The sequence below is a fragment of the Phoenix dactylifera genome, chromosome 5 (assembly GCF_009389715.1).
Source record: "Phoenix dactylifera cultivar Barhee BC4 chromosome 5, palm_55x_up_171113_PBpolish2nd_filt_p, whole genome shotgun sequence".
In the NCBI taxonomy this organism is placed as follows: Eukaryota; Viridiplantae; Streptophyta; class Magnoliopsida; order Arecales; family Arecaceae; genus Phoenix; species Phoenix dactylifera.
Genome location: NC_052396.1, coordinates 6,386,566 through 6,409,796, shown reverse-complemented (window position 1 = coordinate 6,409,796; position 23,231 = coordinate 6,386,566). Strand labels below are relative to the sequence as shown.

The 23,231-nt window shown below is 40.5% G+C and overlaps 4 protein-coding genes across 5 annotated transcripts; all 4 read left to right on the top strand.

Annotated features, from left to right (window-relative positions):
- Window positions 1–647: 647 nt before the first annotated feature.
- Window positions 648–1,126, top strand: LOC120110740 (CDGSH iron-sulfur domain-containing protein NEET-like). Its single transcript, XM_039126298.1, has 2 exons — window positions 648–880; window positions 1,008–1,126. Exons 1-2 carry the CDS (start codon window positions 663–665, stop codon window positions 1,105–1,107), a joined length of 318 nt encoding a protein of 105 aa, XP_038982226.1. The 5' UTR covers window positions 648–662; the 3' UTR covers window positions 1,108–1,126.
- A 7,010-nt stretch (window positions 1,127–8,136) lies between these two features.
- Window positions 8,137–9,818, top strand: LOC103716885 (glutathione S-transferase U18-like). Its single transcript, XM_039126297.1, has 2 exons — window positions 8,137–8,474; window positions 9,305–9,818. Exons 1-2 carry the CDS (start codon window positions 8,148–8,150, stop codon window positions 9,644–9,646), a joined length of 669 nt encoding a protein of 222 aa, XP_038982225.1. The 5' UTR covers window positions 8,137–8,147; the 3' UTR covers window positions 9,647–9,818.
- A 4,674-nt stretch (window positions 9,819–14,492) lies between these two features.
- LOC103716884 (receptor-like protein EIX2) lies at window positions 14,493–17,814 on the top strand. Its single transcript, XM_008805073.4, has one exon. The coding sequence runs from the start codon at window positions 14,589–14,591 to the stop codon at window positions 17,532–17,534; it is 2,946 nt and encodes a 981-aa protein (XP_008803295.2). The 5' UTR covers window positions 14,493–14,588; the 3' UTR covers window positions 17,535–17,814.
- Window positions 17,815–21,463: 3,649 nt separating this feature from the next.
- LOC103716883 (2-methylene-furan-3-one reductase-like) lies at window positions 21,464–23,023 on the top strand. Of its 2 annotated transcripts, none has more exons than XM_008805070.4 (3): window positions 21,464–21,855; window positions 21,936–22,422; window positions 22,509–23,023. In XM_008805070.4, the coding sequence occupies exons 1-3, from the start codon at window positions 21,682–21,684 to the stop codon at window positions 22,790–22,792; spliced, it is 945 nt and encodes a 314-aa protein (XP_008803292.2). In that variant the 5' UTR covers window positions 21,464–21,681; the 3' UTR covers window positions 22,793–23,023. The 2 variants fall into 2 exon arrangements, with proteins under 2 accessions (XP_008803292.2, XP_017700636.2); XM_017845147.3 differs by having other exon boundaries at window positions 21,736–21,855; window positions 21,940–22,422.
- Window positions 23,024–23,231: the final 208 nt, after the last annotated feature.

Here is a 23,231-nt window from a genome sequence, read left to right as displayed (position 1 = left end):
TGTTGGGCACTCCGGCCAGTTTTACTCATATCTTTTCCACCCGTAGGCCTAGCGCGTTTATCTCTCTGGACTCTAGCATGAACCTTCCGTGTGAGTACGTCATACCTGATATCACCGAAGCTACCAGAGGACCAATATGCCCTTCCAAACCAGTGTCCGAGCAGGGAGCATCCGGTTTTATAATTTAATCGGTGCCCGTACGTTCAAACTCGGAACCATGGAGTTAAAAGTAAGGCTGAGTTTTATTGAGCTACCAACTCAGTGGCCGTGCCTGATGCTTATGTAGCTTGATGGATGGGAACCATAAGCACCTTCCCGGTAGCTATAAGGCCCATATATGCTGTGGATTGAACCCAGAGTCCACCGTATAGAGTCTAGAGTGACATAGCATTTCCTAGTACTGTTCCCCTGTTTAGTCTTTTGCCACGTCATCAAGTTCTTTTTTCTTTTTTAAAAGGGCACGGAAGGAATGAGAATAGAGGTAAATATAGCCACGTGTCAGCACCTCCATCGTCAATTCCGCCCCAATCTGAAGAAGGGCTCGTGTTCTCCAGGCACCACCTTCAAAAGCGGCGGCTCCACCTCATCCTTCACCTACCTCTCGCAGCCCCCAAGAAAGAAGAAGAGAGAAGAGCGACCAGCGAATAATCCGCTACGAAGAGATGGCGTCTTCTATGGTGAGCACGGTGGGAGCTCGCTTCTCGTACGCCCCTACGCGGAAGGCTAAAACAGAGGCGGATGCAGGCGGTCCTCTTCCGCGCCGCGCCGTCGCGGTCAGGGCTGAGGGGGGCGTCAACCCGGAGATCCGAAAGGCGGAGGAGAAGGTCGTGGACTCCGTCGTCGTCGCTGAGCTCTCCAAACCCGTCACCGCCTACTGCCGGTATTAATATTCCTTTCCTTCTCTCTCTCTCTCTCTCTCTCTGTTTTTTTAATAAACGAAACGAAAACGAAAACGAAAACAAAAAACAAGAACATTGCTATGCTTAATTAGTGGGAGATGGGATCAGGTGTTGGAGGTCGGGGACGTTCCCGCTGTGCGACGGGAGCCATATGAAGCACAACAAGGCTACGGGTGACAACGTGGGGCCTTTGCTGCCTCAAGAGTGAAGTGAAATTTGGACTCCAATTCCACCTCTTATTTCTTTAATAATTGTTCCTGTATGAGTTCATGGATATTGCTCGTCTCCTGATGAATGGAGCCCATATAAATTAATTATATGTACGCATGATCTCGGTATGTTGGAAATGATCCTTTGAGAAGAGCGCAACTTCCACTCTCAGGTTGATCATGTTTCATTTTATTACTTGATGGGTGTTCTTTGCCTCTAAATTTAGCACGGTATTTAACATTCTGGTGATGAATCTTGTCAGGGCTAAAAAAAATAGGTGGAACAGATTTGCATTAATGTGTCATGTTTTTTTCGGCAGATGGTGGGGAGTATTTATTTTTACTTCATTTCACAAAAAGAAACTAACTCATGGTATGTAAAGGATTAAGAGGGAAGTCTCATAGGCACAAGTTGAATCCAGCAAGAGACAAAGATCTACAATTCATAAAAATTTAATGTTTTTGGAGCGAATTTGGTACAGATTAGACTGCAACAAGAACATAATGCAAAATTGTTAATGTAATCTTGTAAAAGAAAGTATAGAGGAAGGATGTTTGCATAAACTTGTAAAACCACCATCACTTACATGTGAGAATGACTAATTTTTTAACCAAGAATTAATTTTTGGTTAGTTCAACTCTCCAAGAAGAATTCAGGAAATCATATACATGGGAAAGAATTATGAATGGCTAAAGATTTTTCTGATATTCAGATAATGTGCTGTTTCGTTCAAGAAAGCAATATCAGGAAAAACCTAGACAAATTAACATTACAACCAGCTCATCACAACTATCTGGCCAAAATAGCAGAGGTGCCTAAAATACAGGACAAATATTTTAGGATGCCGAGCTGACTAATACTGGCTTGGGAACTGAGCACAATACTCTGGGTGTATCATATCAATTCCCATGAATTGTTTTGATCCTCTTGTGCTATATGACAGGAAAGTGTTTGGGTGTATCTAATATAAATATAATCTGGATCAAACATATTGACTATTACTTAAGTATTTTTATGGATGGCAGCCCTCTTTTTAGTTAACGCCTGTAGAATGGTGCTAGTTTTATCTGGAAATGATGAGATTTCTATCATTTTTTCTGAAGAAACTTGAATTATCTTCTGCCTTTGATTTTGTTGGTTTGTTAGGTCAGGCTAAAGAGAATGCTCCATCTTCTCTCTGTATTTGATAGATATACTCAATCTAATAGCTTTTAGCTTGATTGCCTGAATTAAAAACGTGTAGGTGCCATTTTACTAGAAGATTGTGTAATGCATTTGAGCAACAAGACAAGGTCTAAGATTGCTACTTATATTTATCTTTTATAAATGTAGGTCATAACTGGTTGTGGACTTGTGCTTGTGACACATGAGCAACTGTTTGTCACCAACAGGAGTAGAGTGTTTTTTTTTTTTTTTTGTTAGGGAAAAAAATAGGCAGAACAAATCAATTTCTAACAGAAAATAAAAGGAGGAGAGTACAAGGAGCAAAATAGAAGAGAGAACAAAATAGAGGAAATTGAGATCTGCTAGGAGACAGAATCACAGAGGAAAGAAGGAAATCAATCGCCAATAGATTTCGATGGATTGAGAACTAATCCAGCTGATATGCAACAAGGAGAACAGAGGAGTTTCAACCTCTCTTCCTTCTACGCGTTCATTTCTTTTCCAGCCACACAATCCAACAGATTGTCATCAAGGTCTTATAGCCAAACCTTCAATCTTGTTAAGAGAAGCATCAACCAATGAGTTCAGAAGGTATCCAGTTCATCAGGCACATTGAAGAGATTTAGCTGACAGATAAAATGCGGCCCAAATACTGAAGACACAAAAGAAAATAAGTGAGCTACTGTTTCATCATCCAAAGAGCAGAAAATGCAGCAGCTTGGTGAAGGTGAAGTCCTCTTTCTAAATCTGTCTTTAGGGAGAATACTTTCTTAGTGAGAAGGATAGTAAAGCATTAATTTTATCAGGTAAAGGAACATTCCACACTCTTTCCTATAGAACAAAGAAGGCCTCCAAAGCTTAATGTTTTATGACAGTTGTTCATTTTCATCCTTAGACCTCCTCCAGACTGCAAGATCCTCTCTCTGATAATACAGAAGATTGCAATAAAGTAAGAAGCATAGCTAATTCCTCTTGCCTCCACGAATTTGATGATTTGTGAATTCGAAATCAGCTCTATTGGCATTTCTCTTGACTGCAGGACAGTAAGTATTGGATATAGATTTAATAGAGGATGTGAATCAATCCATTTTCCAGCTCGAAGCAAGCACCAATGTTAAACACATTATATAGGGAGTTAAGTACACTTCTCTTCTAATATAAGCTCTGGCTTTGACTATCTCACAGTTTCTTCTTGCATGGACTAGGTTCCACCATAATTCATCAAACTTGGCATCATTTGGACTTAAAGATCTATCACACCCAAATACCCAATCCACCTTGGCATTTCTTCTTATGCCCTGTTCCATTTCTTCTTACTGCCTTTCAAATAAACATACTCTTCTAAGTTCGTCAATTTCATTGATAACCCAACACAGGAGGCTGAAGTTGGACATCAAGTGCATAGGGAGAAGAGTGTTATTAAATTCCATGATGTAGCGAAAATGCCTTTGCGTAAATGGAAGTGTGGAGACAATTCACAGGAAAAATGATCATAAGCAGCTCGTTTAATTTTATCTCTTTTAAGAGCATATTTGAATTTCGAGCACTTTGATATAGATTTTATGCATGGGCTTAGCAAGCATACCGAAAAGGTCTACATATGTTCGAGAACAGAAATGATATCCTATAAACTTGTAAACAACATCAAATCTGAGAAGCTAGAAAACAAATGGTTAAGGTCTTCCATATTCAAAATTATATAAGTGTTTCATGATACGTTGAATATAGCATGCGGTGTCTTCAGCAGTCATCATGTATATCATGATAGTCCTTACTCCGTACATCGATTACTATTAGAACTAAATTTACAAAAGAGGTCTATTGGAGATTACACAGGATACGAGAAGACATTCTGTACAGGACAAATAAGGAGAGTTGGAAAGAAGCTATATAGAAGATCCTTTTGAGAATATCCTGTCTTACCCTTTATGCTTCACACCTATTTGTCTCCACAAGGAAATGAGCAAAACTGGCCCTCAAATTCTGATAAATTTCCAGGCAAATTGCAGTGAAAATACTTTAGTACACTAATCATCTTAAGTAGGGTTGAAATTAGATCTGATATGGATTGGATACCAGTATATTCATATTCATGTTTGTTTAGATACGGATATGGATGTTAGTTAGATGTAAAAATTTGTATCTATATTTGTTTTAAATGAATATGAACGTAAACTGGATACTTAAAAGTATAGATATAAATATGGATATACACTGGATAATTAAACTTTATGACCATAAAATCAAAGATGTTGCTAAGTGAAAAGTAAATCAAGTTAGTAGTATATTAATATAGTCATTTATTTTTTAAAAAAATTAATGAGTGTTATATAAAATTAAATAGAGTTACGAATAGAATCAAATATTTAGATACGGATTATGTAGTCACCTATCTATATCCATATCCATATCCTTTTTTCTTTGATGGATACAGATGCGGATACAGATATTAGTTAGATGCTCGAATTTTTATTCATATTCGGATAGATTCAAATATAAAAATGAATTTAGATAGATAATATCAGATAGTTCATATTCTTCTTACTTTTTCAGAGTCACGGGAAGTGTAATTTCGAATGGAAGGAACATGAGTTCGTGAAGCTAGTCATTAGTTAGTTACTTATTTTTTTTTTTATTTTGCTGATTTGATGGATATTAAAAAATTATAATTGAATTAGTTGATGATTTAATGCTAGCGAATTGATTTAATAAATTATTGATATTGTATGAATATTACTTTCTCTGAGCTTGCATTTTTTTTTTTTTGGTAAAAACGGCTACCATTCATATAAGTCTAACCTGAGTACACCCATCTAAATCACGGGAAAGTAAAGACAAACAAAGCAAAATGAACATCCGATCCGAAAGTCCACACAAATCCCCGAAATGCCGGGCGACATAGGGAGGCGACCCCAATCTGCAGCCTTGTTCGCCTCCCTAAACACATGAACAGCCTGAAACCCGTCCCATCGACTGAGCCATCCGACGTGTCTCCCGGATAAGGGGGTGACCATACCAAACCTGGTCCACCCCCCGGATCCAGTCGATCACCACCGCTGAGTCTCCCTCAAGGTACACCCGCTCACACCAAGCACCTGCCTGGCATAGGATAACCCCTCCCAGCCGCTCGCAGCTCTGCCCAACAACAGTGAGCCCAGGTGTCCGACGCCCATTCGTAACAAGCATCCTACCATAGTGGTCTCTAATCACAAAACCAATCCCTCCAGTCACGCCATCGCTGATTACTACCGTCGAAATTTACTTTGAGATAGCCAGAGGTGGGGGTACCCAAGAAACAAGGGCAAAACGGGCGCTGATACAGCGCGAGTACCCCAAGTGTCCCTGGCTATCCCAGAGGAAATCACAACGGAAGCCTCAATAACCTCCCTCGCGTGACGCGCCGCTCTGTCTACCACCATCCACGGAGGCAACCGCCTCCCCTCGAAAATACAGCATTCCTATCCAGTCATATATGGTAAGACAGGTACGCCCTAAGGATCCTATCCTCAGCAGATCTAGGACACCTCATGGAATCTCTCAATAGCTGCATCAGGTCCTGTGCTGATCCACCGAGTCTGGTAGAGGGACGATGACCTCCGCCATATCTCATAGGCCTGGGGCACTGCAGTAGTACATGCTCAATGGTCTCCTCGATATACCACATGCCTCACAATACTGAGGGACCCGCATACCGCGCCGGACTAGTAAACTCCTGGCGGAAGACATCCCCAAGCCACCTTCCAGATGAAAAGTACCACTCGGGGATGAATATTAACTCCATATCCAGCCACCATCAATCGTCGGCCTGGCTCCCTACTGAACAGGGCGTGAAGATCTCTGACCCGCACTCATGATCGTCCCGTCGCCCTCCAGACTAATTGTCAGACTCCCCCCCGGGGGGCAGCAGAGACAAGATCAACTCCGCCAACTGCTCCCCAAATGCCTCCTGAATCAACCCCACCCTCCAGCAGCCCCCCTCTGAGTCCAATAGATCGCTACCTGCGCCCTGATAATCTCGCCGAGTCCACCAAGGTCGGCAAGCGACAGATCGGCCACTCAGTCATCCAGCTGTCCTCCATCACATCAATAGAGCAACCATCCCCAATGGCCCATCTAATCCGTCTCGGCGAGCACCACCATAGCCTAATACACACTCCCTCTAGGCCGGGGACTGATGACGCCCAGCTCGCACCCCAAGTCCCAACCCTCTATACTTGGCCCTCATCAAGGAGGACCACATACTCTCGGGCTCTAGCACAAATCTAGCAATATGCCTCGCTGCTAGAAGCCTCCAGCTTACATTTTTTTGGAGCTTTGCTCCGATATTGGATTCGGGGCGCGACATAATATCTCGTACACTTCTATCCCTACCACAAGGAAATCCACCGCCAAGCCTTCAAGGCATCCAATCCCCCGAACAAGAGCTCCACGTCATTTGGACGAAAGCCACTGGTTGCTTGCTGCTTCTCGACATCTTCCGGCGCTCCTTCTGGTTTCTCGAAAAATAAGTGTTCCTTTGGCCTGTTGGAGTACTGGGACAACGCTGCTGCTGGAACCTCATCATGGGCTAAAGAGAACATATGGAGCCATTATTTCCACATCATCGCCAAATACTACCAACATACAGCTAAGCACCTCCCAGTGGATCAGCATTTAGAAGGTGAGCTAGGCATGAAGCATCTTTCAAAGAGGAAGCTGCAACCTTGGGATATCATGTGATTGCCCAATTGCCCATCCGGGCCGGGTGCGTTCTGTGGGCGCGGAGCGAGTACGTGCAGTACGGGTGGTGTCTACCGGGGGCGGAGGAATGGTCGGTGTTCATAGATCGGACGGAGGTCAGGAGCCGCGCGGTAAGCGTAATGGGAGTGTTGGAGGGAATCAGGGCGGAGAGGGCGAAGAAGATGAGAGAGAAAGTGGTGGAGCTGATACCGAGGTTGGTGTACGCGGCGGTGGAGGACGTGTTGGGGGAGGGGATGGAGGACACGTTCGACGCGGCAGTAGATGGGGTCTTGAGGTGGTTCCGGCACCGCCAGTGGAGGGGCAGGGAAGGAGGAACAGTTTTGGGGAAAGCGAAGGGAGGAGAGGAGGGAGGGATTAGCAACATAGCAACATATACAAGAGATAAAGTAAATCAGACCTACCATTTCTTCTCTTTTTTTTTTTCATTTTATTTTGGATAGAAGAGTATTACGTAACAGTTCATTCCACATAAATTTGCAATTCATTCAGAGCTCCCTTGATACCATTGCTATTTTCGTTTTTTTTTTCCCTATAATTTAGCAAAATTCTGCATGAAGGTTGATATTGGATATGAGAACTTTTGCCATTTATCACTTCTATTTTTATTTTTTCTTTGAGAGTAATAAATCTTTGCTTAAAAATATTTTTAAATAATATACAAAGTAAGAGATTTTATGATACATTTGTTCGATCTATGTTGATTTTTTTTCTAAATTTTTTGCTAAACCACATGATGTGCTAAACCATCACTCTATCGGGTGATTTACGAAATTATTTTTGAACCAAACGATGTGGACATCTTTCATACTTCATTTCATCGATTGAATGAAAGAAATTATAGCAGAGTGAACGAACTCATCCAGAACTTGCGCTCCAGGTTAAGTTACTAATCTTTTTTTTTTCAAAAAAGGTCAATGCGATCATTTATAATGTTGTGAAGCCCTTAGCAGTCTATGCGGCAAGGCTTGCGTCGCAAGAACCGGTGCTGTGGCAATTTAAATAAATCAGTCAAAGCTTGGCGCAAAAGAAAGCAGAAAACAATATGGGAATAAGACGGCCCATTCCCTTCATTTGTTCTCTATATATATGCACATATCCAGGGCCAACACAAGCTCATCACGAACTACGAAGAGAATGGCAGCAACAGGAGGTGATGTGAAGTTGCTGGGGTTTTGGGCGAGTCCCTTTGTGATGAGGGTGAAGATCGCCCTAAACCTCAAGAGCGAGGGCTACGAGTCTTTGGATGAGGTTTTGGGGACCAAGAGCGAGCTTCTCCTCAAGTCCAACCCAGTTTACAAGATGATCCCTGTCCTCATCCACGAGGGCAAACCCATTTGCGAGTCCATGGTCATAGTCGAGTATGTGGATGAAGTCTGGGCCGGCCCCGGGCCTTCCATTGTCCCGTCTGACCCAACGGATCGTGCCGTTGCTCGCTTTTGGGCCACCTACATCGATGACAAGGTATTGTTCTAAACTTCTTCGCTCTAATTAACGTGACTCCAAAAGTCGTCGTTCTTTTAAATTCAAGTTCTGATGATCCGTGTTGCAACTTTCACACTGCATGGATAGTACTATTGTATGGATAGCCGCCATATCATCCATCTTAGAGACAGACATTTCTTATAAATTCTTGGAGTATGCATGATGAGGCATCTTTAGTGCAATACACGACACATGGCGTTGATGAAGGAGAACCATCCATCTTTGCGAAAGATGATGTACAAGCTATACACGGTGGTACCATACTTCGTGGTGCAAAAATTGCACTGCAGAGGATCCCGTTTCTTTAAATTTTTATTTCAAAAGCAGGAGAAGAGAGTAATTTATCCATGGACCACTTTGGTGGCCCAACTTAGTATGCTCATTGAGCAGGAGTTGAATGATTAAAGTGTTGGAGTTTTAATTTATAAGAAGATCTAAATTTTAAAAAATAAAAAAACCAACCTTATCCCTTATTTGTTAATTATTTCAAAAGTCTTAAAACTCTTTTCTTTTTAGTTCTACATCGGATATATGAAGGCAATTCTTCTTGCTTAAATAAAATTTCTTTCTCAAGAAGCTTAAGTCGAGCTTTATGGGATCAAGTTGGTGACCATACGTGCATGCGCCCGGCTAAACTTTCAACCAATTGATTTTCAAAAATTTTTGTGGACATAGAGTTTTATTTAAATTTATTATTTCCGATTGCAAGTAGCAATTTCTAGATGCATTATAATCCAGCATATATAAGGATCATATATTCATCAATCTTATGAGGTTATGAACATCTCTTCTACTTCTTTTTATGATAGCTGCCTTCTGCGGTCCGGACCATCATAGGAGTGCTTAAAGGGAACAAGGCAGAAGCGGTGGAACAAATAGCCGCCATGCTTCCACTGCTGGAAGAAGCTTTCAAGATATACAGCAAAGGGAAAGACTTCTTCGGAGGGGATACTATCGGCTACTTGGACATTGCACTTGGGAGCTGCTTGGGGTGGATCAGGGCTGTGGAGAAGATAGTTGGTGTCAAGCTTCTAGACGAGGAAGTGGTTCCTCTTTTGGTGGGATGGTCTAAGCGTTTCTGTGTGGATGGTGCTGTGATCAGCGTGATGCCGAAGGCTGATGATTTAGTCGAATTCAGTAAAGCGCTGTGATAATTTATTTCTCCTGCCATGTTTGCTCCTCCCTTTCTGTTGCAGTTCCACTATGAGTCCTTGTATTAGATCAATAAATTGGCATAACCCTAAAAGAATATTTTGTATGTGCTTCGTAGTTTCAATATATGTATGCAAATGGTGTTTTGGAATCGAAGAATTTACCAGTGCCTTTCTATGAGGAGTCGGGATCCTTGTGGTGCATGTTTTGCACCGCAAAGGGCTATATAACCATGGTAGCTGCCACATCATCTATCTCGAAGATGGATAACTGTTGCTCATCTCACATGTACGTGTCTGATGGTGAATAAAATTGTTCGAATTTCTAAGGCAAGCGACAAGCTTTCTGCGGTGCAAAATAAGCACCATAAAGGATTTGAACTTGCTTGGATTCTCCTAGGATAGAGCAATACAGAATAAGACTAATGACTTGCCCCGAATCCATGGATCACTCCTAACCATATTTTCAAATGAGTAAAAATAGAAGTATCTGCACTGCACAATGTTAATTTGTCGTGATTAAATAGTTTTTGAAGGTGGCAATTTGTTGATTTTTCATGATTTAGTCTTGTGGCAATTTCTGGTCCAAACCATTAATCTATTCTAACTTGTCCCAAAAAATTGGATTTGGGTTAGCCAAGGCCAACATAATTATAAATGATCAGGTATTATTGGCCCTCCAGTCCAACGAGGCACCATTGTTTGGATAAATTATCAAAATCGATCCTCATACCCCTAAGATATTGTTTATCATGCGATGGGTCATGGGTTAACAAATAATTTGTTGGGATGATCAAAAAGTGACATAATTAATGGTGAAAAGTATGGATAAATATTTTTTTACGAATAAGAGCATGAATAAAATATAATGGAAAGAAAAAGGTGGAGGGAACAGCGTGATGCCTCCGTCGTTGTTCCAACTCTAGATCGCCCCTATTATTGTTCTTCTTTTGTTTTTATTTACCAAAGTACATAATTAACTAGTGAACAACCAATTGGGTTGGTTGCTGGGTACGGGTCAACAAATAAAAGGATGAGATGTCTCGACCTTAGTCTTTTCAACCTTATCATAAATGGGCCGAGTCCATCGGACTTGTTCCATTAGCAGCCCTAATTTTAAAGGATTGGCGTCACAAAGATTTAAATTTTTTTGTGACTACTCAAGTTTCTCAGAGGTAAACGTATCCCTATTTTGGGATACGAGGTATAAATTAGATAGCCTCTTTTGTGGCCGATCACTTAAATAAAGTACTCTGAACTTCTGAGGCACGTGTGCCTAAAGCTTTTAGAGACATATTGTTTTCTCTTTTTTTTTAATGTATTCAAACCAGAGTAGTGTTAAACATCCGTTTAAGCCAAAAAAAAAAAAAAAAAAAAAAGAAAAACCAACCCAACAACCATATATGCAATATCAATTTTCCAGCATTTATTAATATTTGAGAGGGAGCTACTTTAGACCTCTATCCATAACTCTCAAAAATTAAATAGCTTTGGATTATGGCTTCCATAACAACTCCACTCTCCAAACAAAACTAAGTGGTTCAGTCGTGAAGCAAGAAAACAGACATTTTCCCATCTTTAGTTCTGATTCAGCATGAGTTAAATTTTCTAAATAATGGGAGTTTTAATCTAGAAGGATCATTGGACCCGATGTAGACCACTTTGGATATTTAGGAGGATCACCAAACTCGATATGGATTATTTTGGCCACTACAAGCAAGACTGGACATGATTGAAGAGCAAGATCCACCACATCGGGAAGCTTAGTCACATTCTAAATTTTCGGAGGCCATAACTTGATCATATGCTGCCCGATTGAGATGATTTTTATTTTAAAATTAGGTATCTTTTCGAGATCTACAAGTAGAAACTTTAATTAGGATGAAATTCCATCGTTTACACTCTGAAACAGGCTCGTAAAACCAATTTTTTTTTCCGGGTTAAACTTTAATTGGGCGTAGCTCTCTTCCGAGAAAAATTAAGTGGAGTGACAGAATGTGTAGTTAATGTAGAAGTCGGGATCTACCTCCTCAAGATTTTTAGCTTTTTTTTTACTAGGGATATCTATTTTAGGAAAAATAATCCTATTAGATTTAGAAAGAGGAATCCAACCCAAATTATGTTTGGGCGGACCTCTATGTACCTTATTTTTTTAAGGATTAATGAAAGAAAAGGAGATTTAAACTCATTTTCAAAATTTTTCTATCTTCTTCCGATTATCTGTCTTCTTCTAGTTATCTTTTGAGATATTCGACTTAAGCAGGTTGAAGTAAATCTTCCGTCTATCTGATCGGATTAAATATACGTTGATACAAGTTTTCAGTTTATCTGTCTCTAAGAAAAAATAAACTAGATTTTTGTGTTTTTATTTTTCTTAAAAATAAAAAAATCGGGTGTTTGTTGTTATCACTATCATCCTAACATCCAGATCGTCACACCTATAGGTATTTAATTAGGATTTCCTGGTTGTAGATTGTTTGGCCCAAAAATGATAGAGTAACTAAATGAAAAATATGTAAAATGAAAGACCGATATAGCATTGATTTATTGAATATTCTATTATGGATTCAATTAAATTCAAATCCAACAAACAAAAAACAAAACTCATCTTTATTACCTTGTTTGATTTAGGTTTAACAACTCAAATCTATCCAATTATATATATATATATATATATATATATATCCACATGTCGCACCAAAAATCATATCCATATACGTATCGCCCAAAATGTGGGAGTACGTTTGAAATAAAAAAAAGTAAACTAGTACAAGTTTTTTCTTTTTTGGATTGTAAGTGCAAATATTCTCATCGTCCGTATAATGGTTTTATTGCAGGACCATCCACACCGTTGACGTCATTGACGCCGATGTCAAAAGAACTTGGTCGCCACGTTTCCGAGTCCCGTCACTATCGACGACCCGTTTTTTCTTTGGGAATCTACGCCTCTTAGAGATGGAAGATCTGCACATTGCACGAACGACCGACCTGGCGGAGTGTTGGACGGTCTCACCAGAAGAGTCCGAATGTTTTAGGCAAGTAGAAAAAAAAAAATGTCGATTATAAAAATTCGTGTCTGTCGCAACAGCCATAAATTTAAATTTAATTTTAAATTTATTTAAATTTGAACTCATCAGAAAAAAAAATTTTAGCTACTCAAGATCCCTTATCGAATCACCAGTTGTCTTACAAACTTAAGCTAATAGAATGAGGTAGAATTATTTATATATTTTATATTTTCTTACATTGAGAAGTGATGATTTTAATATGGTATCAGAGCAGAGGTCATGAGTTTGAACCTGCACTCTTTAACCCTATTATTAAAAAATTTTACTTATTGGGCTCATCCATTAAAAGAAAGTCCGGCTCCCATGTGAGGAGAATGTAAGAAAACATAAAATATATAAATAAATCTACCTCATCTTATAAATTTATAGGACAAGTGGTGATTTTAACACAAAGAAATTCAAAATGAGAGTTGAGAGAAAGAACTTTTTGTTTTCTCTTAATTTTACATTCATCATATTTACATATTTATATAAGTATAGCGTATTTAAAATTCAAATTTGAATGAATTTGAAATTCAAATTTTCAGCTATTATGACAGCTAAGAATTTCTCTTCTGGTGAGTCCAAATTTGACAGCTGTTATGACAACTAAGAATTCCTCTTTTGGTGAGTCCAAATTTAAATGTTTATGAAATTCAAATTTACAGCTATTGTGGCGGCTACAAATTTTTGGAATTGAGCTTCTCCTTCACTTGCGCAAAAGACTCAGACTCTTCTGGTGAGTTCGTTCCAACAATTCAAATTTGAATTTCAAATTTATAGCTATTGTGACAACTACGAATTTTTGGGATTGGGCTTCTTCTTCACTTGCGCAAAAGACTCGGACTCTCTTGGCGAGTCCGTTCCAACAGGGAGAAGGAAACGCGTGTACAATTTGATCTTGTGCCTGGAAATAATTCAACTTGAAAGATCCTAGGAAACCAGCATCAGACTTTGTCGGCAGCTTTGAACTAAGATGGCGTTTGTGCCAAAAAAAAAAAAAACAAAGATGCAGGGGGAAAAGAAAATAATTTGTCCGAATAAATTCAATTGGATATCTGCTCACGAAAAATTATGCAGCATACATGATATAGCCTACCTGCACGCTGCCAATCACAAATATTTACTTTTATAAATTTTATTTATCAAGTATTTATTTGGGTAGAGCACCATAAAAATAAACAGTTGTAATAGGTATAGGATATAATATATACTCATTTTTATAATTTTATTCATCAAATATTTATCTCGATACAGAATGATAAAAATGGGTGGCTGAATATAATATCTCTTAAAAAATAGTTCGATGTGACTCATGAGACAGGTATATCTGCTAGCTAGCTGAATAGATTAATAAAATTTCAAGGAGTTATTATTAGTTACCTGAATTTAAATCTCTCTTAGGTTATTTTAAAAATCTATTGTTCCAAGAATCCCCGTTCAATTATCTCAAAAATAAATAAAAAAACTCATATGAAATAAGATTTTGGACCCATCGTGGATATTTGGTATTATGCAAGATGTACTAGCTATATTTTGCTTTGGGGCTAGGATTTGCCAATATCAAGCAAAATTTCGTTACTTAGTCTACATTGACGAGTTAGTAAAAGGTGATGTAGACAGCATGGCATTAGCCAATAAAATAACTATGGCATCTTGACGCATGCTACGCTATCTTCAAATAACCAATGAGATCACGAGTCCAAGCTTTAAACGCTCCATTAGCTGGATAGCAGAGTTGTCAAACAGTGCCAAGATGACTATAAGATATCGGTTCAGACACTGCTTAAGGATGCCGTGCAGATTTTTCTTTAGCTCTCCGTGAGTCTACAAAAGGCCAGGCCACACCACTGGATAGAACTCGGACACCAAATGCTTCCGAGATTCATAGGGAAATGGGCCGAACCACCACAGCTGTGTTCATCCTCCATCTTATCTTGCTCTATGTCCTTCCATTCGCTGCTGCCACTCAACTGGCCCTTGCTGCCGAACGACACCACAAGCCGGGCTGCAGCAAGAGGGAGAGGGATGCCCTCTTAAGCTTTAAGCAGCGGCTCGCGGATCCTGCCAACCTTCTCTCTTCATGGCATGGCGATGACTGCTGCAGCTGGAGGGGCGTAGGCTGTGACGCTCGCACGGGCCACGTCGTCCTCCTCGACCTCGGCCCCTCCATATGCTATGGCGATAGCCTCCCGTCGCTGAGTGGTGATGTAGATCCTTCCTTGGCCAATCTAACCCATTTAATTCACCTTGATCTCAGCTTGAATTCCGTCAACTTGGAAAGATTTTTACCATCCATCGGCAGCCTAACACATTTGGTGTATCTTAACCTCTCCGACGCAATCAACTCCCCCGGCAAGCTTCCTCCTCAGCTCGGTAACCTCTCAAGCCTTCGTTACCTCGATCTCAGTTCTTCTGATGATCTGGAAATCGACAATCTCCAGTGGCTTTCTGGTCTCTCTTCCTTGCAACTGCTCGACTTATCTGAAATAAGCCTCGATAAGGTGGCAGATTGGCTCACTTCGATTAACATGGTTCCAACACTAGCTGTGTTGCGTCTGGCGGGCTGCGACCTCCCTGGCAAGAGAACATCTATATCGCATAACAATCTCACATCTCTCGCGAGCCTCGACCTCTCAGACAATGGTTTTCATTCTGTTTTACCTGACTGGTTGTTCAATATGACCAGCCTAGAGTTCCTAGATCTCCATTCTAACAGTTTTCATGGCCCAATTCCTGCTTCTTTGGGAAACATGACTTCCCTCGAGGCCCTCTACATGGATGACAATGAGCTCCAAGGCGAGATACCGGCGGCCTTGGGAAACATTTGCAGCTTGCGCACGCTTGATTTGTCGGTCAACAACATTACCGGAGGCATCAGTGAGCTGTTGGAAGGTTGGTCTCGATGCGGAACAGCAGGGTTGGAGGAGTTAGATTTGAAGTACAATAATTTAAGCGGAGGCCTTCCCCCTCGGATTGCGCAGCTAACAAGACTCAGGAAATTCTCTCTGGCCCACAACAGCATGAGTGGTACCATACCCAAAGAGATCGGGCGGCTCTCAAGGCTAGAATCTTTGGACTTGTCCTTCAACTCCTTCAGCGGTGTGGTATTCGAAGGTCATTTCGGCCACCTCGGGAGACTGACGGCGCTGAGTCTGACCTCCAATTCTCTGGTTTTGAATCTCTCCTCTCTCTGGATTCCTCCTTTTCAGCTCCAAATCCTTGGTCTGGGTTCATGCCAACTGGGGCCTGATATCCCCCCATGGCTTCGAACCCAGAAAAACCTCTCGGAGATAGGCTTGTCTCATACGGGGATCGTCGGCAGCGTCCCAGGCTGGTTTTGGAATCTAGCCTCTAATATTTCTTTGTTAGACCTTTCATACAATATAATCACTGGAAGGCTGCCAAAGTTTTTCAAATTTTCCAGTGCCTACTTGGTGAGCCTGAGTTCCAATCAGTTCGAAGGCCCGCTGCCTGGTTTTTCTGCCGAGATGGAGTACCTGGATCTCTCCTACAATTTATTTTCAGGAACCATCCCCCCAAGCTACATGGAAGCAATGCCTCAATTGACGAGCTTACTGCTTTCTAGCAATCTTCTTCATGGTACCATTCCCTCATCACTTTGCAATTCCACTATTTCAGGTGCCCTTGATCTTTCAAACAATTTTATCACGGGGGGTCTCCCTGCATGCCAAGATGAAAGTTCTTTCACGAAATTAGCGACCTTGAATCTGGCGAATAATAATCTTTCGGGAAAGATTCCCAATTCGATTGGCCATCTTCGATTTCTCGAAACGCTTCACTTAAACCACAATAACCTCTCTGGGGAGATCCCTTTGGCCTTGAGGAACTGCAGCTCTTTGATTTTAATCGACCTCGGCGAAAATATGCTCTCCGGGCGTATTCCAGCATGGATTGGAGATGACCTCTCATCTTTGATGTTTCTTCGCTTGCACTCAAATATGTTCTCCGGTCGCATACCTCCGCAGCTGATGCGTCTGTCTACTCTCCAGATCCTCGACCTTGCCGACAATGGTCTATCAGGACCTATACCTCCATCTGTCGGCAATCTCAGTGCCATGATCACGAAACAAGAGCCAACTATCAATGTCATAGAGAGCACTTTCTCTGTTGTGTATACAGTAGCAGGTGAGTATGATATTTTCAGCCATCAAGAGAGCTTGCTGCTGGATGTTAAGGGGAGAGACCTCCAGTACGAAAAAATTCTTACCTTGGTCGCGTTTATAGACTTCTCAGACAATAAACTAAGTGGAGAGATTCCTGCGGGGCTGACAGATCTTGTTCAATTACAGGGCTTGAACTTATCCCACAACCAATTTACAGGGAAAATCCCTGAAAAGATCGGCAATCTGAAGTCTTTAGAATCTCTTGACTTATCGAAGAACAGACTATCTGGTACAATTCCTTCGAGCATGCCTATGTTGAGCTCTTTAAGTCATTTGAACTTGTCAGACAACAAGTTATCAGGTAGAATTCCATCAGGCAATCAACTTCAAACACTTGATGACCCCACTATTTATATCGGCAATGATAATCTATGCGGATTTCCATTGGCGAAAAAGTGTCCAGGGGAGGAAACATCTCAGGCTCCGGTCTCCCCCCGTGGCAACGATAGTGCTGACGACAGTATCACTGAAATGCTGTGGTTTTACATTGGAGCAGTACTTGGCCTCGTCGTCGGATTCTGGGCAGTATTTGGTATCCTAATATTTAAGAAGAATTGGAGGATTGCATATTTCCGATATGTTGACCAAGTGTATGATATGTTTTACGTAGCAGCAGCATTAATGTTCATGAAGTTGAAGAGGAAAATGTCGTAAGTAAACAAAGATGGTGCCAACGCAAGGTGTTCTAGATGACTCTGGTATCCCCCTTTTTGTTGTTGACGAGGCGTCCTTGAAAAATAATATCTGAAGTTAAATGACGATCTTGCAAGAAAATCCACTCTGTTTTCATTTTCATAAAATGGGCCAGCTTTATTTTTTTGTTACTTATTTTTTTTTTCTGGCCTTTATTAGACTATCGCGTCCTTGTTGTCATGACTCCGGCAGAAAAATTTTACATGTGCATCAATGTATATTATCTATGCACTCATCATCAGTACTAGGAATTGCTTGTGATAACTTGTGCAGTCGTATGAGGGCACCAGAATAATGATCCAGCAAAGTCTTTAATATATATATATATATATATATATATATTTGCATTAAATACAAGCGACCTTTTTCTCAAAATTAAAATAAAAAGAATGATTTTACAAAATCCCCCAGATAAAGTTCTCGGGTTAATGTTTAGTTAACAATAATATAATTGTGCTGGCTTTCATGATTATTTCTATCATAATTTTGTATTTTTATGTGCAAAAGAACAACTGTTAATGTGTTCTACAAAATTAGATTTTTTGGAATTTAAATTTTATTTATTTTTTTATTGCATTGCGAAGAGTACGGTCCCGTATTCTGTGCTGGCCGTGAGTTGGGGGCCGAAGTCGTGGGCTTGCAAATTGTCACGCCTGGTTAGGCTCGGATCCCACTCGGGTCCTTATATAAGCTCAAATCAGGCTATCCTAAGATGGCGTCGTCCAAGACTCCGATGTCGATTGAGCGAGCGATGGGCCTGGCGAACCACATGCGCATGCTCCGCTGTAGTTTGAGTCACCAATAGATCCCGCATTCAAATCAGCTCCAAATCCTGGACAGGAAAACATAAGCCCGAAATCCTCCACTGATGTGAAAGATGGGATACACTCTCGAGAGTTTTTTTTTAAGTGTAAAGGGAGGAATAGACATTTACAAGGAGACGACGGATTATTGGAGGAATATACAACGGAAGCATGATGACATCAGCTGAAAAAAGAGAATCGGGATGTTTTCTGTGAGTATTCATGCAAGCATAGATTTAGTTCCGCATGTAGATTTTGGATATTATAAAAAAAAAAATCCAAATAACATCTTTTGGCTAGTTTTATGGATGAGGTCCTAAGTTGTTATCAGTGATATCAGAGCGGATCCAGCCTACAGCCCATATAGACTAGAGAACACTGTACCACGAGCCCACTTAAACTGGCTGATTGTGATGTTTGTGATTGAATTTGTATTAGTTATAATTGGATTTGAATGGATTTGAACTCTTTGCTTAGCGAAAATGCTAAAGCTTAAATGAGAAGAGTATGCGAGAAATTATGCTTGTGTTTAGTTCTACATCGAATATACACTTGGTAGATCTTGATAGTTATATAGGATTAAGTAATCCAAATAATATTTTTTAATTAATTTTTTTTGGGTGAGATCCTGTTAAATTTCTGAGTTGGCTACCAGCTTGGTTCTTTGAAGGCTATGCTGCTAGTTTTGTACCAATCAGCAAACAGCTGATCTAGATTACCTTTCTTGAAAGTAGGAAGTCATAAACCTCAGGTTCAGCTGCTAGCAAATTATACTATCGTTTCTGCTATGTACATGAAATTTCAGGTTACTCCGTTATACGTGAAGTTACCAATATTAAGACAAGATCGTCCAAGGGAACAAATGTGTATCTGAATTAGATAGGTTTCTTCCCAAGCTGATCATATCCTCTAGCAGGCTTCAGATAATTATATAGAATCTCAACAGAATACTTAGAACGTGTACTTAAATTTTATGAAACTTTGGAAAAGTTTACAGATAATTATACCAAAATATTGTTAAACAAGTGTACAATATTTATCATAATTCTGTAAATAATGTGTTTTTGCTTTTCTGGAAAGCCCCCCCCCCCCCCCCCCCCCCCCTCTTCCCAAAACCTTTTTTTCTTTTTTTGCTTTTATATTCTGCTGAATAGTTCTGTATTTACAGATGAAGAGGGAAAAATGTACTACAGTAGTTATTTTTCCAAAATAGTGAAACCATTTTAGAACGGTACTTATTGAAACGACAGTTAATATTTTGACTTTTATGAAGCAATAATATTTTTTTACGGAAAAGGAGGTAAAACCACCTAGTTTTGTAAAGCAATGATGAAATAAATATGAAGACCTGTGCGGACATATATTTAGTCCTATATTGATTATTCGTTATAGAGATTTTGAGTACTTATATAAAATTAAGAAACCTAGAAAATATTTTCTGATTAACTTTTGTGGATAAAGTTTTGGATTGTTATAAAATGATATCAGAATGGACATAGCTTATGGCCTATATAGACTAGAGAACATTGCAGCATAACTCTATTGGGGCTAATCACAGGCCGGTTGTGGTGCTTTGTGATTAGATTTGAAAGGATTTGAACTCATAGCCTAGTGAGGATGCCAGAGCTTAAATGGAGAGAGTATTTGAGAATCTATACAGGTATAGGTTTAGTCCTACATCGGTTATGCATTCAATAAATCTTGGGCCCTTGTACAGGATCAAGGAATCCAATTGATACCTTTCAACTAGCTTTTTTGGATAAGATCCTGAGTAGTTACAAATAATAAGCTTATGGCTAATGTGGATTAGGAGACATTACAGCACGGACTCAGCATGAGGTTGACCATGGATTGATCGTAGTGCTTGTGATTAGATTTGAATGGATTTGGATTCTTAACCCGACGAGAAAATTAGGGTTTAAATGGGGAAAGTATGTGAGGATCCGTATGTGCATATGTTTAGTCCCATATTGATTATTCGCTAAGGAGATCTTAGGTACTTATACAAAACTAAGGATTCTTAAAAATACGTTTTAGCTAGTTTTTTTTTTTTTTTTTGGTATGTAAGCTTCTATATTCAAAAAATAATCTTGCTTTAATGGTTCTGAACTCTATAGGCTTAACACATATATTATGGCTGAAAATATACAGTTTAACTAGACATGTATGTTCGGGCCCAATTTGAGATATGATCCATATATTATGGATTTATGCACACCTTATTAATAAGATGTGGTTGGATGGTTTAGTGTAGATATGTCGTCTCCAATAATGGGAGGGTGGCCCAATTTGAGATATCATCAATATATTATGGATTTATGCACACCTTATTAATAAGATGTGGTTGGATGGTTTAGTGCAGATCTGTCGTATCCAATAATGGGAGGGTCCATTGGATTAATTATATAAAGACTTGGTCCCTCTCCAATAATGGGTGGGTCCATTGGTTCGGGCCTAATTCTCTTGCTTGCCGTATAGAGAGCCATCATGGAGTCAGGAGAAGAAGAGGACGGTCTTGCCGGTGTTCAAGAAAACACTTACGTGCGTGTACTAATTATTTGTGCAAATTGCATCAGTTATATGGCTGTGATTAACGCGGGTATCTTAATTTGATTTAAATTCGAAGTTCAAAATTCATATGCATGATGTTGGGGATTTTTTTTTTTACCGGCGTCTCACTACACTCGGGTGTGAGTACGCCACGAGCATTCAGAATATAAAACACGAGCTAGTCCCTATGGAATGAAGTTAGTACCATTTCATAAAAAGGCTCCATGTGTTGCGAAGGAGGTGATCCAGTTTGCCGTATTGTTCGTCTTTCAAAATACATGTACGACCCCGAATGAGTCGAGACTCTCCAAAAGATGACAAACGTTCCAGACTAATGAGTGTAGCTCTGATCTGGCATGCCCGCACCTGATCCAATCAATCACTGCGGCCGAATTACCCTCTAAAAGCATCCGTCGAGCTCTCAAGTGCACTCTGAAATTTTACATTTATCACTTTGAGCCGGACTGCCCAGTCCACCCTGCATCATCGTTCTACTTTCTACTAATTAGGTCTTGATGATGACTAGTAGTTGGCGCAGGCAACATCTACAACTCTGCCTCTCTTCCACAGCCACACGTCAATTTCCTACCCTTGTAAAATCCAGATTCCAACCAGATGATATACTTCCCTTCTCTGCTGTGCCAATCAAAGTTCTTGCGATTCTTCTCTAATCTCTGACGGCTCCTGTCCATGCTTCATATGCTGGCGTTTAAACAGAGTTCAAATGTAAGAGGGACTTTGAGCTAGTAGATGAGATGCAGAAGGCGTGGTTTTACGAAGAGTATGGCCCCAAAGAGGTCCTCAAGATGGGAGACTTCCCCCTTCCAATTCTCCAACAAAACCAACTCCTTGTCCAAGTCCGAGCTGCTGCTCTGAATCCGATCGATTTCAAACGGCGCCAGCTAGCCATCTTTGCATCTGGCTTGCCCGTAAGCAGTCATCTTAATTTGGTCTTCAAATTCTCTCAACACACCATCGCAATCTTTTTCTTCTTTTTTTTTTTTTTAAGGTAGTTCCTGGTTGTGACATGGCTGGAATAGTGGCTGACATGGCCCCTGGTGTTTCAAAGTTCAAAGTTGGTGAGGAGGTCTATGGCAACATACAGGATTTCAACGTCCCTGAGAAACTGAAGCAACTAGGGACGCTTGCCGAGTATGTTGCAGTAGAAGAGAACTTGGTAGCTCTAAAACCAGACAATCTTTCCTTTGAGGAGGCCGGAAGCCTTCCTCTGGCTCTGCAAACTGCCTTAGAAGGGTTTGAGACAGCCAATTTCCAAGCAGGTCGGAGCGTTTTTATCGTCGGCGGAGCTGGCGGCGTTGGGACGCTTGTAGTTCAGCTAGCCAAGCATTACTTCGGTGCTTCTAGGGTGGTAGCAACTTGTAGCAGCAGCAAGGTTGAGTTTGTGAAGAGCTTAGGAGCTGACATGGTTATAGACTACACTGCTACAAAATATGAGGAGATCACCGAGAAATTCGATTTTGTTTATGACACTATTGGTACCCTAAAAAAAGCATATCATTTCATGTCTATGTATTCATTTTTCTCTCCGGTTGTTTAATTGAATCCTTGTGTTTATTACCAGGAGAGAGCAAGAATTCCTTCGTGGTGGCCAAAGAAGACGCACCGGTGGTGGATATAACATGGCCCCCTACAAATCCGAAGGCCAAATTCTCGAGCTTGACGGTGAGGGGGGACATCTTGGAGAGGCTTAGGCCTTACTTGGAGAGTGGGAAAATAAAGGCTGTGATCGATCCAACAGGGCCGTACCATTTTAATGACGTGATCGAAGCTTTCCGATATCTTGAAACAGGGAGGGCCAGAGGGAAAGTGGTGGTCTCTTCCTTCCCTTCAAGTACTTCACTATAGCTTCCGCCGTCTGAGAATGGCGACCCTGCACCTAATTTGGGAGCCCCAGTTGGACGTGATACCGATCCTTGATGAATTATTTTTTCAACAGTACATTTCTTACGTTGTACCACAAAGACCAGTCTATGGTGAGAGACTGGCAACGTTGCTTTGCTGAAAAACCATACTCTGTTGGGAGTTCCACGAAAGAAGAAAATATAAGCAGTCTATCTAGTTGGATTTTTTCTCTTATGTTTTAGAGCTTGAATTTGCTGACTATGGAAGCTAAAGACTATATATAGAGATCCAAAATCTACAACTTTAATTCATGCTACAATTTCATGCTAAAGACTGCACAACAACAAAGAGATCCAAAAGCTGCGGTTTCATGCCAGAATGCCACAGTAAGACAAGCAGAACTGGTATAGGGCTTTATCTTACTCACAAGCGTTTGGATGAG

What these genes read in the sequence shown, in the direction of transcription:
- LOC120110740 (XM_039126298.1), top strand. Translation starts at nt 663, where the DNA reads ATGGCGTCTTCTATGGTGAGCACGGTGGGAGCTCGCTTCTCGTACGCC. An exon ending in CCCGTCACCGCCTACTGCCG is followed by an intron (nt 881 to 1,007) that starts GTATTAATATTC and finishes AGATGGGATCAG; the next exon opens with GTGTTGGAGGTCGGGGACGT.
- LOC103716885 (XM_039126297.1), top strand. Translation starts at nt 8,148, where the DNA reads ATGGCAGCAACAGGAGGTGATGTGAAGTTGCTGGGGTTTTGGGCGAGT. An exon ending in CCACCTACATCGATGACAAG is followed by an intron (nt 8,475 to 9,304) that starts GTATTGTTCTAA and finishes TTTTTATGATAG; the next exon opens with CTGCCTTCTGCGGTCCGGAC.
- LOC103716884 (XM_008805073.4), top strand. Translation starts at nt 14,589, where the DNA reads ATGGGCCGAACCACCACAGCTGTGTTCATCCTCCATCTTATCTTGCTC.
- LOC103716883 (XM_008805070.4), top strand. Translation starts at nt 21,682, where the DNA reads ATGCAGAAGGCGTGGTTTTACGAAGAGTATGGCCCCAAAGAGGTCCTC. An exon ending in TCTTTGCATCTGGCTTGCCC is followed by an intron (nt 21,856 to 21,935) that starts GTAAGCAGTCAT and finishes TTTTTTTTTAAG; the next exon opens with GTAGTTCCTGGTTGTGACAT. An exon ending in TTTTGTTTATGACACTATTG is followed by an intron (nt 22,423 to 22,508) that starts GTACCCTAAAAA and finishes GTTTATTACCAG; the next exon opens with GAGAGAGCAAGAATTCCTTC.